The sequence below is a fragment of the Pecten maximus genome, chromosome 18 (assembly GCF_902652985.1).
Source record: "Pecten maximus chromosome 18, xPecMax1.1, whole genome shotgun sequence".
Lineage (NCBI taxonomy): Eukaryota > Metazoa > Mollusca > Bivalvia > Pectinida > Pectinidae > Pecten > Pecten maximus.
Genome location: NC_047032.1, coordinates 684,354 through 703,655, shown reverse-complemented (window position 1 = coordinate 703,655; position 19,302 = coordinate 684,354). Strand labels below are relative to the sequence as shown.

The window sequence follows — 19,302 nt, the reverse complement described above, 5'->3', positions numbered from 1 at the left end:
AGGAGTGCATTTTAAGTGCGTTCTGAAAGTCTCCATATCTCAGAGTGCGTTCCGAAAGTCTCGATATCTCAGAGTGCGTTCCAAAAGTCTCAATATCTCAGAGTGCGTTCCGAAAGTCTCGATATCTCAGAGTGCGTTCCGAAAGTCTCGATATCTCAGAGTGCGTTCCGAAAGTCTCGATATCTCAGAGTGCGTTCCGAAAGTCTCGATATCTCAGAGTGCGTTCAAAAAGTCTCAATATCTCAGAGTGCGTTCTGAAAGTCTCGATATCTCAGAGTGCGTTCAAAAAGTCTCAATATCTCAGAGTGCGTTCCGAAAGTCTCGATATCTCAGAGTGCGTTCAAAAAGTCTCAATATCTCAGAGTGCGTTCAAAAAGTCTCAATATCTCAGAGTGCGTTCTGAAAGTCTCGATATCTCAGAGTGCGTTCAAAAAGTCTCGATATCTCAGAGTGCGTTCCGAAAGTCTCGATATCTCAGAGTGCGTTCCGAAAGTCTCGATATCTCAGAGTGCGTTCCGAAAGTCTCAATATCTCAGAGTGCGTTCAAAAAGTCTCAATATCTCAGAGTGCGTTCCGAAAGTCTCGATATCTCAGAGTGCGTTCAAAAAGTCTCCATATCTCAGAGTGCGTTCCGAAAGTCTTCATATCTCAGAGTGCGTTCCGAAAGTCTCGATATCTCAGAGTGCGTTCCAAAAGTCTGGATACTTTGGTCTCCCATGTCTCCCCTAGGTAATTACTCGTGGTCTAATGAATATTCATACCACAGTGACAATGTCTCCCCTAGGTAATTACTCGTGGTCTAATGAATATTCATACCACAGTGACAATGTCTCCCCTAGGTATTTACTCGTGGTCTGATGAATATTCATACCACAGTGACAGTGTCTCCCCTAGGTAATCGCACGTGATCTGATGAATATTCATACCACAGTGACAGTGTCTCCCCTAGGTAATCACACGTGATCTGATGAATATTCATACCACAGTGACAGTGTCTCCCCTAGGTAATCACACGTGATCTGATGAATATTCATACCACAGTGACAATGTCTCCCCTAGGTATTTACTCGTGGTCTGATGAATATTCATACCACAGTGACAATGTCTCCCCTAGGTAATCACACGTGATCTGATGAATATTCATACCACAGTGACAATGTCTCCCCTAGGTAACATGGTTCTCATTATCTTCATATGTATGTAGACCGGTGCTTGGGTAGTGGTACTTTAAAGGTATTCACCCAAATAGCCAGGCGCTTCTGAAACACTAACATTACCGCCACGGAACAGACTCGGCTACACCAGAGGGCAATGCCCACGGAACAGACTCGGCTACACCAGAGGGCAATGCCCACCAGACGTATTTTGTGTGTGTTTATTCTAGCTATAATGCTAAGAGAATTTGCTGAAGGTGAGTTTTTATATTCAATTTACTTTTAATAGAAACCTATTGAAAAAAATCGGTATCTGTCTTCTATGCATGTACGACGTTCCTTGTACATCATGATCATTAGTTTATTTTACTATGTTTTTTTTGTAACTATATGTAAATGTATGTCTGAAAAATTATATGATATGGTATTAAATCAAATTCAACATTTCATCGACACCAGTTGAAGATCATATTTTTCACATACGCAGTTGATGTCCCTGTAAGACATTTTATGAGGACGTGGTACGCGGCGGATCAGGCAACTAGTGTGATATTGTATGTTTTGCGGATAGATTTGTATGTCTTCAATTCTTCCATATACTTATGAGGCAGTGTAATTTAGAGATGAACAAATACAATTTATTTTCATATGATGATTCTTTATATCAAATACGTGTAACGCGTATGATCAGCTTCTCTACAAAACATTGCTACATCAGTAACACTGTGGTATGAACGATTGAAAACGAGGCTGTCGTATATTACCAGAAATGAGATACTTTACGTTACTACCACCCACCGAGAGTTTGAGCTTCTCTTTTTCTGAATTTGAAAGTGAATAGATAACTAAATGCATCCCGGAGGTATTCAATTTTGTTTTGCCCTATATTTGGTATATATGTTATGCCAGAAATGGCATTGAGATTGAAAATTGTACAATAATGTAAAACCTATATAATTGAGAAATCATTTTCAATCTCAATGCCATTTCTGGTATAACATATAGCTCTCGGGCTACACATGTAAGCGACCTTTTTTTACCACGGCTATACGAGGAGTATATACGGTCAACTACGTTATCTCTGGAATACAGTCGTCTGTAAAATAACTAAAACTCATTGTAATGATGTAAAATATTTATGGTATGACGCAACAAAATATGCGCCATTTCCTCGGTCGATTCTAATTAACAAAATATATAAACCAATGACAGATGATTAGTAGTGCAAAATTTACAAAGAAACCTACGCTATCTTTACCAGGTAAAATATCTCAATAATTCTCAAAATTAGAGTTATCCTTAAAAATTCTATAACATATAGCCTTTGAGGAATTTTGTATATCACTCTGACATTTCTGTAAGTACTGGTCCTAAAGTTTTAACTTAATAAAATGTTTTAGGCATACTGGATTACATTCAGAAGAACATTGCATATCCCATAAGTAACTCACCCCACATTCATTTAAAATACTTTTAACAAAACTTAAGTAAGGAACAGATTTGTCATCAAAGTGATGACAATAACAAAGAAGTTTATAGAGTTTAATATTAATTTTACTTAATTTAGAATGAGTCAGATGTGTCCAATATGTTTACCGTGATTTCTAATTAACAAAATATATAAACCAATGACAAGTGTAACAAAAAAAAAACAAAAAAAACCCCTGAAATTTTCAATATATTTATACAGTAGATATATTTATATAGGTACACTTCAGAACATGAGGACAGACGGTAGCGTGTTAAATTAAACTACAAGGTTACAAGGTCTGTTAATCTATATTCAAAACTTGCAATTGAATACAACTCCCAAGAATAACATATATTGAATAAAGATATTACAAATCTGAATAAAAATCACAACATATTGAATGTTTAGGAGACAGTGTATGGCAATACCACAATGATTTAACATATCTAAAATTATAAATCGCAATATCTTAAAAATAAATAACAAACATATATTTAGACACTTGAAACGACATACTATATAATAGAAAACAAAGCCTTGCTACAAAAGGAGAACAATAAGAATTGTTAGCAGCATACAGAACTTCGACAAAGAACAAAACATTTGTATTGTTTGTAGGTGATGTTCTGTATACCGGCCTACATTTGATCAGTATTTCACGACTATTTTGATATTTAGCTGTAGTTTGTAAACACTATATAGGTACCTCAGAACAACACCAGAGACAGAAGCGTGTTCAATTAAACTACTAGGGTACATAGTAGATGATATTTCAGGACTCGCTCAACACACCAGTGTTGGCTATTGTCATTAAGTGGAATTGAAAATAGATTTAAGTTGATTATAAGGGTGACGTTACTGATATCAACTGATGACGTCATATAACTTACAATATTATGTCCGACAAACGGGTTATTATTGCAATATAATAAAAAATTTCTAAAGGGTTTCGACAAAAGTCTAACATGAATAGTACCTTCATACAGTCTTCTGACTGCAAAATCCATCGACGTCGTCAGCCAGGACCACCTCTCACTGGGCGTTTCGTCTCCTATCCTGGAACGCCCTAAAGGTGGCGAGTCGACAGTGATGGGCCAAATCACTGCCCGTCGATGGATGGCTTCCAGCTCTTGTCCTCCCTTCTCCACCAAAGCCAGCTGGACGACTTCTCTGCTGTTGTTGCCAGTCGTTGTACAGCTGCCCTTCGGTCTTTCCCCCGGATGCCTACAGCAGCAAACATCCTCGACCTGGACTGTGCAGGGAAACCTCTACACCCCATCTCTACTGGCATGACCCACACACACCAACCTTTTGCTCTCACGTCATCAGCAAGGTTTGGCGTACTTCTCTCTTTTCCGTTCGTATGCCTCTTGACAACGCTCCTTCCAGGGGACAGTAAGCTCAATCATTATCGATCTCTTCCCTTGCTGTGACCAGAGTAGAATATCTGGACGAAGGTTGGTTTGGACAACATCTGGAAAAGCCAGTCTTTGTCCCAAGTCAACCCGAATCTCCCAGTTCTGAGCTCCGTCCAGTATCCCTCTCTGGTGTGCTGTTGTTTTGCTGCCTGACTCTTCAGATCTTACAAAGTTGATGTAGCTAACTCCCGCAGAACCTTGTTGTGCCTCCATGTATATCTCCCCTGGGTCAAAGCAGTGTTGCACAATGACAGTACACGGGCCAGGTTACCCGGACGATCACATAACGAGCAGTTGGGGTTTTCTGTCATTCCCCACCGATGCAATTAAGTTGGTATGTGTTGGTAGAACATCGTACACTGAACGCAGGAGGAACTGGATTCTACATGGTTCCAACTTCCAGATGTCTGACCATGTAAGACGCCTTTCAGTTGTCTCCCATCTGGTCCATGCACCCTGTGCTCCCATTTCCACCATTTTGCCTACTTTTATACTCTTCATATTTAGTCGAAACAGTTTCGAAGTATAGTCGTGACAAAATGCGCAGTGTGAATAGTGTTCTGTTATGTAATGTGATGTAGGATGTTAGGTCAACTGTCAACATCAATATCCGGATGTGATGTAAGGTCAGCCGTCAACATCAATATCCGGATGTGATGTAAGATGTAAGGTCAGCTGTCAACATCAATATCCGGATGTGATGTAAGATGTAAGGTCAGCCGTCAACATCAATATCCGGATGTGATGTAAGATGTTAGGTCAACTGTCAACATCAATATCCGGATGTGATGTAAGATGTTAGGTCAACTGTCAACATCAATATCCGGATGTGATGTAAGATGTAAGGTCAGCCGTCAACATCAATATCCGGATGTGATGTAAGATGTTAGGTCAGCAGTCAACATCAATATCAGGATGTGATGTAAGATGTTAGGTCAGCCGTCAACATCAATATCAGGATGTGATGTAAGATGTAAGGTCAGCTGTCAACATCAATATCCGGATGTGATGTAAGATGTAAGGTCAGCTGTCAACATCAATATCCGGATGTGATGTAAGATGTTAGGTCAGCCGTCAACATCAATATCCGGATGTGATGTAAGATGTTAGGTCAGCCGTCAACATCAATATCCGGATGTGATGTAAGATGTAAGGTCAGCCGTCAACATCAATATCCGGATGTGATGTAAGATGTAAGGTCAGCTGTCAACATCAATATCCGGATGTGATGTAAGGTCAGCTGTCAACATCAATATCCGGATGTGATGTAAGGTCAGCCGTCAACATCAATATCAGGATGTGATGTAAGATGTAAGGTCAGCTGTCAACATCAATATCCGGATGTGATGTAAGATGTAAGGTCAGCCGTCAACATCAATATCCGGATGTGATGTAAGGTGTTAGGTCAGCTGTCAACATCAATATCCGGATGTGATGTAAGGTCAGCCGTCAACATCAATATCAGGATGTGATGTAAGATGTAAGGTCAGCTGTCAACATCAATATCCGGATGTGATGTAAGATGTAAGGTCAGCCGTCAACATCAATATCCGGATGTGATGTAAGATGTAAGGTCAGCCGTCAACATCAATATCCGGATGTGATGTAAGATGTAAGGTCAGCCGTCAACATCAATATCCGGATGTGATGTAAGATGTAAGGTCAGCTGTCAACATCAATATCCGGATGTGATGTAAGGTCAGCTGTCAACATCAATATCCGGATGTGATGTAAGGTGTAAGGTCAGCTGTCAACATCAATATCCGGATGTGATGTAAGGTCAGCCGTCAACATCAATATCCGGATGTGATGTAAGATGTAAGGTCAGCCGTCAACATCAATATCCGGATGTGATGTAAGATGTAAGGTCAGCAGTCAACATCAATATCCGGATGTGATGTAAGATGTAAGGTCAGCCGTCAACATCAATATCCGGATGTGATGTAAGGTGTTAGGTGAGCCCGTCAACATCAATATCCGGATGTGATGTAAGGTGTTAGGTGAGCCGTCAACATCAATATCCGGATGTGATGTAAGGTCAGCTGTCAACATCAATATCCGGATGTGATGTAAGATGTAAGGTCAGCGGTCAACATCAATATCCGGATGTGATGTAAGATGTAAGGTCAGCGGTCAACATCAATATCCGGATGTGATGTAAGATGTAAGGTCAGCCGTCAACATCAATATCCGGATGTGATGTAAGGTCAGCTGTCAACATCAATATCAGGATGTGATGTAAGATGTAAGGTCAGCAGTCAACATCAATATCCGGATGTGATGTAAGATGTAAGGTCAGCCGTCAACATCAATATCCGGATGTGATGTAAGATGTTAGGTCAACTGTCAACATCAATATCCGGATGTGATGTAAGGTGTTAGGTGAGCCGTCAACATCAATATCCGGATGTGATGTAAGATGTAAGGTCAGCCGTCAACATCAATATCCGGATGTGATGTAAGATGTAAGGTCAGCCGTCAACATCAATATCCGGATGTGATGTAAGATGTAAGGTCAGCCGTCAACATCAATATCCGGATGTGATGTAAGATGTAAGGTCAACTGTCAACATCAATATCCGGATGTGATGTAAGGTCAGCCGTCAACATCAATATCCGGATGTGATGTAAGATGTAAGGTCAGCAGTCAACATCAATATCCGGATGTGATGTAAGATGTTAGGTCAGCTGTCAACATCAATATCCGGATGTGATGTAAGATGTAAGGTCAGCCGTCAACATCAATATCCGGATGTGATGTAAGATGTAAGGTCAGCCGTCAACATCAATATCCGGATGTGATGTAAGATGAAAGGTCAACTGTCAACATCAATATCCGGATGTGATGTAAGATGTAAGGTCAGCCGTCAACATCAATATCCGGATGTGATGTAAGGTCAGCTGTCAACATCAATATCCGGATGTGATGTAAGATGTAAGGTCAGCCGTCAACATCAATATCCGGATGTGATGTAAGATGTAAGGTCAGCTGTCAACATCAATATCCGGATGTGATGTAAGATGTTAGGTCAGCCGTCAACATCAATATCCGGATGTGATGTAAGGTCAGCCGTCAACATCAATATCCGGATGTGATGTAAGATGTAAGGTCAGCTGTCAACATCAATATCCGGATGTGATGTAAGATGTAAGGTCAGCCGTCAACATCAATATCCGGATGTGATGTAAGGTGTTAGGTCAACTGTCAACATCAATATCCGGATGTGATGTAAGGTGTTAGGTATAGCCAACCCGAGGATGATCCGAATGTAAACAAACTTCGTATGCTTCGTCTTGGTCTCGAAAACGTTTATAAATGCATTGTCAAATCAGAATGAACGAAGAAAAAAAAAAAAAAACACGAAAATATGTATGTGCTCATTCTCGGTAAATAGTTCTTTTGACTATAAGCTAGTTAATAATATATTTGGAGGATGTGGTTCAAATAGCATTTCTATTGTCAATTTTTTATATAGTGTAAACTAAGGAAAGGTATAACAATATATATTAAGTCCATATCATAAGACGTATGTGTAATATCATAATTATGACGTCATAAATAATTTATGACCTCACAATAACCATTTGACGTCTCATGATAGTCTATTGAGAATTCTAACTTGTATTCTCACGGCCCCTAACAAGCAATATAACTCATTTAATGTTATCTTTTAAAAAAAAAATATATATGTATGTGTGTACACATTCATGTATCACAATCCAGACAAATGTGGGCTATTTATTATGACTATATGGTTGTCATGACAACATCAGTAAATAATAATATTGAAATGAAATAAGGATACTGTAAATAAATAAACAGCCACGTCGGTCGGGCTGCAAAATTCGGGACAGGTGTATAATGGATATGTATTATAAATGTACTTAGTCCATCGATGGAATATTAAATGTCCGAAAGGTTTGATTAAAAGGCATTCGCATCCTAGATAAATCTTCATAATTTATCATGAATAAACATACGTCATTGAATATACATTAACTATTTGCATGTCATATCCAACGGCATTCGTTGTTTACATTATTAAGACTTCAATGCTAAATAGTAATATTTTTATCCTTAATTCTTTACTTGTTCAACTGACCAACTTTGTGAACGATCACAGACTTCAATATTACCGAATAGCTGTATGCTTACCCATTTATACCATTGTTATTTGTTACTAAGATTAGCCACCAGGACAGCGCGGTAATACAAGGCTATTTAAAGGAGAACACCGAGTCAATAGTAGTAAATGTTTACCTACACGTGATGTGACGTCAATTGTGAAAAATACTGCTCAACAAAAGGACATCCAATTAAGATTTCTCTACTCCACGCAGCGGTATAATTTATATGACGAGATAAACTGATTTAAAATGCAGATGGATCATATCAATGTTACTATGTATTTGTTTTAATAGTTTTAAAGAAATCAAAACATCATGTTTTTTGTTTTCTTATCCTGATGTTCAATTGGGAACTTTTCCTCATTTGACCTTAGTTGTTTTGCAGGACACAATTCTTTAAGTTGCTAAATTGCCGACAGTGTATACTTTTGGTTAGGTTTGTTTTTGTTTAACGTCATTTTAACAGCCAGGGTCATTTAAGGACGTGCCAGATTTGGAGGTGGAGGAAAGCTGGAGTACCCGGAGACCGTGCACCATAGACCAAAATATAGAGACCGTGTACCATAGACCTTAATACAGAGACCGTGTACCATAGATCAAAATACAGAGACCGTGTACCATAGACCTAAATACAGAGACCGTGTACCATAGACCTAAATACAGATACCGTGTACCATAGACCAAAATACAGAGACCGTGTACCATAGACCTTAATACAGAGACCGTGTACCATAGACCAAAATGCCGAGACCGTGTACCATAGACCAAAATATAGAGACTGTGTACCATAGACCTAAATATAGAGACCATGTACCGTAGACCTTAATACAGATACCGTGTACCATAGACCAAAATATAGAGACCATGCACCATAGACCTAAATACAGAGACCGTGCACCATAGACCTAAATACAGAGACCGTGTACCATCAACCTAAATATAGAGACCATGTACCATAGACTAAAATACAGAGGCCGTGCACCATAGACCAAAATACAGAAGACCATACACCATAGACCAAAATACAGAGACCGTGCACCATAGACCAAAATACAGAGACCATGCACCATAGACCTTAATACAGAGACCGTGTACCATAGATCTAAATACAGAGACCGTGTACCATAGACCAAAATATAGAGACCGTGCACCATAGACCTAAATATAGAGGCCATGCACCATAGACCAAAATACAGAGACCGTGTACCATAGACCTAAATACAGAGACCGTGTACCATAGACCTTAATACAGAGACCGTGTACCATAGATCTAAATACAGAGACCGTGTACCATAGACCAAAATATAGAGACCGTGCACCATAGACCTAAATACAGAGACCGTGTACCATAGACCTTAATATAGAGACCGTGCACCATAAACCTAAATATAGAGACCATGTACCATAGACTAAAATACAGAGGCCGTGCACCATAGATCAAAATACAGAAGACCGTGTACCATAGACCTTAATACAGAGACCGTGCACCATAGACCAAAATACAGAGACCGTGCACCATAGACCAAAATACAGAGACCGTGTACCATAGATCTTAATACAGAGACCGTGCACCATAGATCAAAATACAGAAGACCGTGTACCATAGACCTTAATACAGAGACCGTGTACCATAGACCAAAATACAGAGACCATGCACCATAGACCTTAATACAGAGACCGTGTACCATAGATCTAAATACAGAGACCGTATCCATAGACCAAAATATAGAGACCGTGCACCATAGACCAAAATATAGAGGCCATGCACCATAGACCAAAATACAGAGACCGTGTACCATAGACCAAAATACAGAAACCGTGTACCATAGACCAAAATACAGAGACCATGCACCATAGACCTTAATACAGAGACCGTGTACCATAGATCTTAATACAGAGACCGTGTACCATAGACCAAAATATAGAGACCGTGCACCATAGACCAAAATATAGAGGCCATGCACCATAGACCAAAATATAGAGGCCATGCACCATAGACCTAAATACAGAGACCGTGTACCATAGACCTAAATACAGAGACCGTGTACCATAGACCTTAATACAGAGACCGTGCACCATAGACCTTAATATAGAGACCATGCACCATAGACCTAAATACAGATACCGTGTACCATAGACCAAAATACAGAGACCGTGTACCATAGACCTAAATACAGATACCGTGTACCATAGACCTAAATATAGAGACCATGTACCATAGACTAAAATATAGAGACCGTGTACCATAGACCTTAATACAGAGACCGTGTACCATAGACCTTAATACAGAGACCGTGTACCATAGACCAAAATACAGAGACCGTGCACCATAGACCTTAATACAGAGACCGTGTACCATAGACCTTAATAAAGAGACCGTGTACCATAGACCTAAATACAGAGACCGCGTACCATAGACCAAAATATAGAGACCGTGTACTATAGACCTTAATACAGAGACCGTGTACCATAGACCTTAATACAGAAGACCGTGTACCATAGATCTTAATACAGAGACCGTGTACCATAGACCTTAATACAGAGACCGTGTACTATAGACCTAAATACAGAGACCGTGTACCATAGACCTTAATACAGAGACCGTGTACCATAGACCTTAATACAGAGACCGTGTACCATAGACCTTATTACAGAGACCGTGCACCATAGACCTTTATACAGAGACCGTGTACCATAGACCAAAATACAGAGACCGTGTACCATAGACCTTAATACAGAGACCGTGTACCATAGACCTTAATACAGAGACCGTGTACCATAGACCAAAATACAGAGACCGTGTACCATAGACCAAAATACAGAGACCGTGTACCATAGACCTTAATATAGAGACCATGCACCATAGACCTTAATACAGAGACCGTGTACCATAGACTTTTATACAGAGACCGTGCACCATAGACCAAAATACAGAGACCGTGTACCATAGACTACAATACAGAGACCGTGTACCATAGACCTTAATACAGAGACCGTGCACCATAGACCTTAATACAGATACCGTGTACCATAGACCTTAATAAAGAGACCGTGCACCATAGACCTAAATACAGAGACCGCGTACCATAGACCAAAATATAGAGACCGTGTACCATAGACCTAAATATAGAGACCGTGTACCATAGACCAAAATACAGAGGCCGTGCACCATAGATCAAAATACAGAAGACCGTGTACCATAGACCTTAATACAGAGACCGTGTACCATAGACCAAAATACAGAGACCGTGTACCATAGACCTTAATACAGAGACCGTGTACCATAGACCAAAATACAGAGACCGTGTACCATAGACCTTAATACAGAGACCGTGCACCATAGATCAAAATACAGAAGACCGTGTACCATAGACAAAGATACAGAGACCGTGTACCATAGACCTTAATACAGATACCGTGCACCATAGACCAAAATACAGAGACCGTGTACCATAGACCAAAATACAGAGACCGTGTACCATAGACCAAAATACAGAGACCGTGTACCATAGACCTTAATACAGAGACCGTGTACCATAGACCAAAATACAGAGACCGTGTACCATAGACCTTAATACAGAGACCGTGCACCATAGATCAAAATACAGAAGACCGTGTACCATAGACCAAGATACAGAGACCGTGTACCATAGACCTTAATACAGATACCGTGCACCATAGACCAAAATACAGAGACCGTGTACCATAGACCAAAATACAGAGACCGTGTACCATAGACCAAAATACAGAGACCGTGTACCATAGACCTTAATACAGAGACCGTGTACCATAGACCAAAATACAGAGACCGTGTACCATAGACCTTAATACAGAGACCGTGCACCATAGATCAAAATACAGAAGACCGTGTACCATAGACCAAGATACAGAGACCGTGTACCATAGACCTTAATACAGATACCGTGCACCATAGACCAAAATACAGAGACCGTGTACCATAGACCAAAATACAGAGACCGTGTACCATAGACCAAAATACAGAAACCGTGTACCATAGACCTTAATACAGACCGTGTACCATAGACCAAAATACAGAGACCGTGCACCATAGACCAAAATACAGAGACCGTGTACCATAGACCTAAATACAGAGACCGTGTACCATAGACCTTAATACAGAGACCGTGTACCATAGACCAAAATACAGGGACCGTATAGAGGAAGCAGACTGGAGTAATCAGCGGATTCGGTATTGGTTATTCGAGATTCAATTCTTTGATTGACATTTTGATGTTGGTACTCAAATTACGAATCTGCTGCTGTAGCGGATTCGTTATTCAAATCCCAACATAAAAATGTCAATAAAAAGAAATAGCAATCAAACATAAAAACTGAATCCCCATCCGCTGCTGACAGCCGATTCGTTATTCGAGCCCCCCCCCCCCCCCCCCCCCCAAAAAAAACCCAAACAATAACGAAGAGGTGGAGCGCAATAGAATTTCTAAGGTAGACAATCGATTATTTATTCACTTTAAATCTAGAAGAGAAAAATAGAAGCTCGAATTTTTGGATGGTGGAAATAGCGTCAAGTACGTAAGTTCGTACCTATATCAGCATTTTCTTGTTTCAAATCGATCATAATAACCCTTTGTCGGAAATGTAGCATCATACATATTGATATCATGGTGTTAATATATATACATTGATGTAAGAACATGTGCACCTTGTTCGGCCATGGATTTCATTTTACACATTTCCCTGTAGAGGATTCTATACAAGTTACCTTATATCAAACATGTAACATAATCATTATAATCATAGATCTATTTAACGTATTATTCCCGTTGGTCTGGTAAATACACCTGGTGACTAGCTAAATGAAAAATGACAGGTAAAGAATATGTATATATATACCAACTCATATCAATGCTAATATTTGATCTTCAAAAAAGCTTATAAATTAAACGATTACTGGTAAAAGGTAGTAATTGAAGAATTATAATGACTATTGTCCTTTATGCATATAATGCTTGTAACCTTTCATTATGTTGATATAGACCCCCATAGCTTATCCATGGATAACATGTATTTTGATAATCAGTTTATAATCATAGCAAGGTCAGCTTTGAAATAGTCATTATCCTATCGTCCACCAATTATACAAATCAAATTTGCTTCCATTTTTTACCGATGAAATTGTGAATTATATAAGTAGATGAATGCATATTTCGTATATGTGCTTTTTAATGTCATATTTTCCCTGGCAGTTGAGTAGGTTTTCATTATGTCTAATACGACCAAAGTTAATTATAAACACATGCACGGAAATTGAAGGTTGATATTAGTATGAAACAGGTTAATAGTTTTTCATCTGAACCGCATATGAAAGGGATTTCATAAAATTGTTACAGCTATGTCGTAAATAACCCGTTAAAGGGATTTCATAAAATTGTTACAGCTATGTCGTAAATAACCCGTTAAAGGGATTGAGCTACCCGAGAACATATTTGCACAGACAAAAAATTATTAACACTAAAAATGAAATAGCTTTTAAAATAAAAAATAGTTTTAGTACCAATTTAAATTAAAATAAAAACAGCACAGGTTTTAGAACCACTTCAAATCAAAATAAAATAAGCACAGGTTTTAATACCACCTAAGATAAAAATTAAGTCAGCAGGGGTTTTAATACCACTTTAAATCAAAAAAAGAGTTCCACCGAACAAAAAGTTGACGTTCGATACATAAAGGTATAATCTATACCCTACGAAAATGGGCTTACTAGAAAATATCCGTGTGCTAGATTTGCAACCTTTCTGACGGCAAGGGGCATTATGGTCACAGAGTACAGTAAGGAAAGGCCTAGGGAAATTGTCAAAGCTGTTGAAACACTGAATTTACCCGTAGATCTAGATCTAGGACAGTGTTCTTGAGGTTTTTTTTGACGGACATGTTCATATTTTAGAGTTCAACCCCGTTTCAGAAGAAAGTTCAGTTTGCTTATTTAGAGCAGAGGTTAAGCCGTCCCAAAGAGATAAACTATTTCTAAATGTTGTGGACAAGGAAAGCCGGATGTGTGATTACAGGACACTGTGAATGTATTGGAGGGTGAGAATAAGTTTTATCAAAATAAAATGAAATTCACTGAATATAAATAACCATGACAGGTAGCGTAAAAGATTGATATGGTCTGTAGATTTCAGTTTTGTGTATTGTAATGTAATTTGTAAACATAGAAATTGAACAATAGTGTACAACAATTATGTCTTCATCGTTTAAATAATATGTTGTAACATGGTTCTCTAGATTTCCTTTGATCCTCGCGCTTTTCTGTGGGCGGAGCCTAAGATTTTCAGTTGTAGTACATACACGGCTGTTTCAAACCGTACTACAACTGAAAACAGTTGTTAACAGTTGTTGGTACACTTTCAGGCTCCGTCCACGAAAAGAAAACGCGCGAATACGGGAAACTGTAGAATAGCGAGATAAAATGTGTAAGCTAAAACGGGAAGTGTTTAGATATCAAAAGAGACAAATGAAATAGCTTGAAGCGCAATTTTATTGTTTTCAAAAACCAGTATAGAAAATAGAAGCAGTTACGTATACATATTATGTTCCTTGGAACTGAAGCAAATGTCTCGAAGATGGGTCAAGTTAAAATATTTGACAAGGCATCTTTCCTACCATTAAAAAAAATAGTAAATATTCTTAATTCACAAAACAACATGCCAGAACATACCAGGTATACATTTCGAATAGGGAAATAAAAGCATAGTCTTATATCTTTTATATTTTTTTTTCTCGTTCAGCAACATTTCAGACAGTTTACACACAGGGACACGATTGAATGTCTTATGATAACTATTTGTGACACAGGATATAGTCATAAGGTGTAAACAACAAAAATAGCTATCATAAGACATTCAATCGTGACGCGTCCCTGTGCTTTACATGATAATCTGAGAAATGTAAATAAGAATGGGAACAAGGTTTGTTAGGACCCGACACATGTTACAGTCTGTATAATAATGGGAACAAGGTTTGTTAGGACCCGACACATGTTACAGTCGGTATAAGAATGGGAACAAGGTTTGTTAGCAAACAGGACCCGACACATGTTACAGTCTGTATAAGAATGGGAACAAGGTTTGTTAGCAAACAGGACCCGACACATGTTACAGTCTGTATAAGAATGGGAACAAGGTTTGTTAGCAAACAGGACCCGACACATGTTACAGTCGGTATAAGAATGGGAACAAGGTTTGTTAGCAAACAGGACCCGACACATGTTACAGTCTGTATTATCAATAAGGATTACCACAGATGCCGGACTAGTTTTATAAAAAAATAATAACATGAGTATGTTATTTTATAAAACGGGCCAGGCACCTGTGGTTTTACCTATCATATGCGATTGTCGCAGGTGAAAATGAAGTCTTTACATGTACATCGTATAACAGTAGCACTTATTTAAAATTGGCAAATATCTATTTCCGAACATGAAATATTTACACAGGTCCCGTAATGTACGTTTAAATACAAATATAGTTAAATGATATGACGCTAATTAGATACCGGGGTATGCTGGTATATGTAGGTTTCTACAGACAGAGCGATTCTTCAGCAACATTCAACACTTACCTGTTATTTCTGGTGGTATCCGTCAACGGCTTCCTGAACACATTTCCAGTAATTATGTAGAAGATCCCGGTTCTCCTCGAAAGAAAACTAGTCATTGACATGTATTCTTATAACAGACATATGTTGAACACTTCGGAAGTCACAGTTTCACTATAAATATATATATATGGTCGTTAGTTTAGTTTTAACATATTTTATTGCCAATAACAGCAAAAGGATTGGGCACAAGTTACAAGAACACTATAAACGCCCGTTCCTAATATCATTTAAGCATTGAACGGCAGCGCTTTATGTTGAATTTGCCTCTGTCCAGTTGGCATTCATATTGACTATGAATGCCAACTGAAAGCCGTTCAATTATTATATTTACCATCTGCGATTTTTTATTTGTCATGCGATTTTTGTTTTGAAATTTTCAAATTCAAATTTCCCGCGCTTACCAGTAGCAGAGATCACTTCCTGTTGGCAGTTCATAGGCTGGTGAACACGCAACTGAATTGGTAGGGTTATATAGTGGCAGTGCCATAAAATGGTAAATATTACACGTATGTACGAGCTTATACATCATAAGATGGCTATAGAAATTAATAAGTATGTACAACATTCTTGGATGAGAAAAGCGGAAAGAGTAGTTTAGTTTAAACACATTTTATTGACATATAATACTGACAGAGGGATAAGGATTAGGAGATAGGTACATATAAAGTTAAATGAACCAAACCAAAAAACCAGTAAAAAGAGTAAGAGTGAAGGAGGGAGGGATCGTGATATTAAATGGACAAAGGAAAAATAATAGATGCATGATAGTTACAATGTAATAACATCTTAATCAGAAGTTGAACATTATTTAAGTAGTACACAAACTAACATACACATACATATATATTACATTTGACTCCTATATCTACACTCAATCACACACACATATATATCATCATTATATCAGTGGTACATGTATGTCAGATCAAGTGCGGGATATTTTCCGGCAAGGACAGTACAAGTGATACAATAGACCACTTTGGTCGTTCACACATTGCGAGGACAATTTCCTCACTGGCATTCCATGATCTCACGATACATTTTACAGAAAACACGACTTTCCTTTGTGTAAAAAAAAAACCCTCTCTTTTTTTTAATTAGCGCCCCATGTGCATCCCCACAAAACACTCCCATAATCGTCATCATTGACGGAGGCGAGTTAAAAGATAAGAACTAATGAATGATTTATTTTTCCGCGTAATAAAAAAACGTGCAGCATTTGCCAGTCTCAATTAGATGTACAAATTGGTACACATGACATTTTGATTGGTCGTGAGGAAGACATTTTGGATTGACCACGTGCACATCACATCACATCACATGTTGAATGTCGGCGGGCCATGTTACAACACATTTTAAGTATTTTTTAAGTACTGCAACTGGGGTATCTGAAATGGAATCGTGGGTGGAGCTGACGTCACTCGTTCGATGCCATTTCAGATACCCCAGTTGTAGTACTTTTAAAAATACTACAAGGTATGTAAGATACACAACTAAAATGCAAGAGCATTGCAGAAATACATGTTTCATAATCTGACAAAACATCGACACTTTTGATTGCACAAATTAAAATCGGGTCCCAGTTGATTGAAAAATTCAGCACATCGTCTGCAACTCTGGATCCATCTGACTATAAGATTCATGTACAATGCATGTCATTAATTATACTGTTAATCAAATATAACCAGAACACAACAAAATAATAATGTAACAGTTTTTTTTTCTTTTTTTTAATGAAGCAAATTTTACATGAGCTGTCATCATCCATCAAAGATGCCTTGAAAATATTTCTGCCCATTCTGGATTTATTCTGGAGATCTTCAGTTAGAACTCGTGCAAATGGTCCATAGTGACATCAGTCTGAACTCCTATCTCAACCCGGCTGTGAATATTAGCTGATGATGCTGTTTGTTGGGGTTTCACTGAGTAAATCAATAATACAATCATACAACAATTAAACAAAAAATAATATGTACTGAATGGCCTATATAGTGCGAAGAGTTCGGAGTCCCCACTATTTAATCCACTCAATAATTTGTCGACGGATCGTTTCGGACCAAATGACTTCAAGTATTAAAATTCTATTTTTATTCTTATATATGTGTAGAAGCGAAAATATGCGCTGGACTAAAGCCTAGTTTCAGTTTACCGCTTCGTTTTGTTTGTCCGGTTGTTCCGGTCGCCGCTTAGGTGTTTGAAAAAAAAAAATCGCAAATATGTACGTCATTGAGAACTAGTCCAGCAAATCATCTATTGGTAAGCATGTAGTACATTTTAAGGACTACCTGTGTAAAGTGAATGCCACAATTGGTAAACATTAAGTACATTTCAAGTACTACATGTGTAAATAAAGCCAACCGATAATACCAACAACGGAATTGTAATTCTTATTATTCTTCTTATTTTAGATACTGAAATGTTAATATAGGATAAAAAATGAATTGAGGATATCAAATCCATAATGGCTTTAGAGCTCAACTGTTATCAGGATAGCTCCCATCGCAACACAGATGATTAATTTCCTGCTAATGAAGGAAGAAACCTAGGGCTGTTGTTAAATATTAAGAGGATATAATTATGTTGATCCATTTCTGTAAACGTACATGCTTTAGCGATTTTGCGCATTTGTAGCATTCCGAAACAAAATAAACACTCAAGAGAGCATGATTGATTCAATTTAGTTTAATGCCTCCGGTTGGAATCGTGTTTTTATAAAGCATTGTTTTATCGAAAATTCATCATGGCGCTAATAAATTTTTATTCGAATTTCCGTTCGAAAGCTGAATGCGCCAAAATGATTTACTTACGAGTAAAATGTTGTTTTCTCAATGATGGTGAGCAATGCAATATGACTATACACAACGTATGATAAAAACGCCTTCAATGCGATTGAGAGAAATACAACGAAGAGCATTGAATGAGACGCCTAGAGGGACTGCCTCGAGCACCTGGATATTTCAGCAACAATGGAGAAACACTCTCGTTTAACTATCATTACAAATATTGTTCGTGGGGACTACCTCCATATTATGCCTATAATGCATAAAGAAATTCATTCAGTCGTTCAGTATAAGTAGCAATTTAAAGATTTAACTATGCTTACCCCTATTTGGCCCCACCTCTCAAGCTCAAACGGGAGCCACGCCCTCCGCTTTTACAACATTGGATATGCTAGGGCTCCACACCACATTGCAGCAAAATTTATTTAGTCGTTCAAAGCTAGTAGGAACTCTTTTTTCACTACTAGCACCGCCCTTCCGCCCCCACGGGCAGCACGCCCATCGTTTATACAACTATGTATATCCTTTACCCAATAATACCCCAAACTAAATTTATCAAATTTATTCAGGCATTCAGAACTGGTAGTTATTTAAAGAATTTACTATCGGGCTTCACCTCTCTGGCTCAAGGGAGTCACATTCTTAGTTTATACAATCAGTTCTTTGCTCAATAACGGTCCAAACCATATTTCATCAACTTTCTTTCAGGC

At 38.3% G+C, this 19,302-nt stretch overlaps 1 protein-coding gene across 1 annotated transcript in view; it reads left to right on the top strand.

Moving 5' to 3' along the window:
- Positions 1–1,285: 1,285 nt before the first annotated feature.
- The window catches only part of LOC117316940 (cadherin-23-like), a 52,367-nt gene continuing 34,350 nt past the window's right edge, over positions 1,286–19,302 (top strand). The window contains exon 1 of the mRNA XM_033871718.1: positions 1,286–1,411. Coding sequence (XP_033727609.1) covers positions 1,312–1,411 — 100 coding nt within the window. The 5' untranslated portion in view covers positions 1,286–1,311. The remainder of the gene's footprint in view (positions 1,412–19,302) is intronic.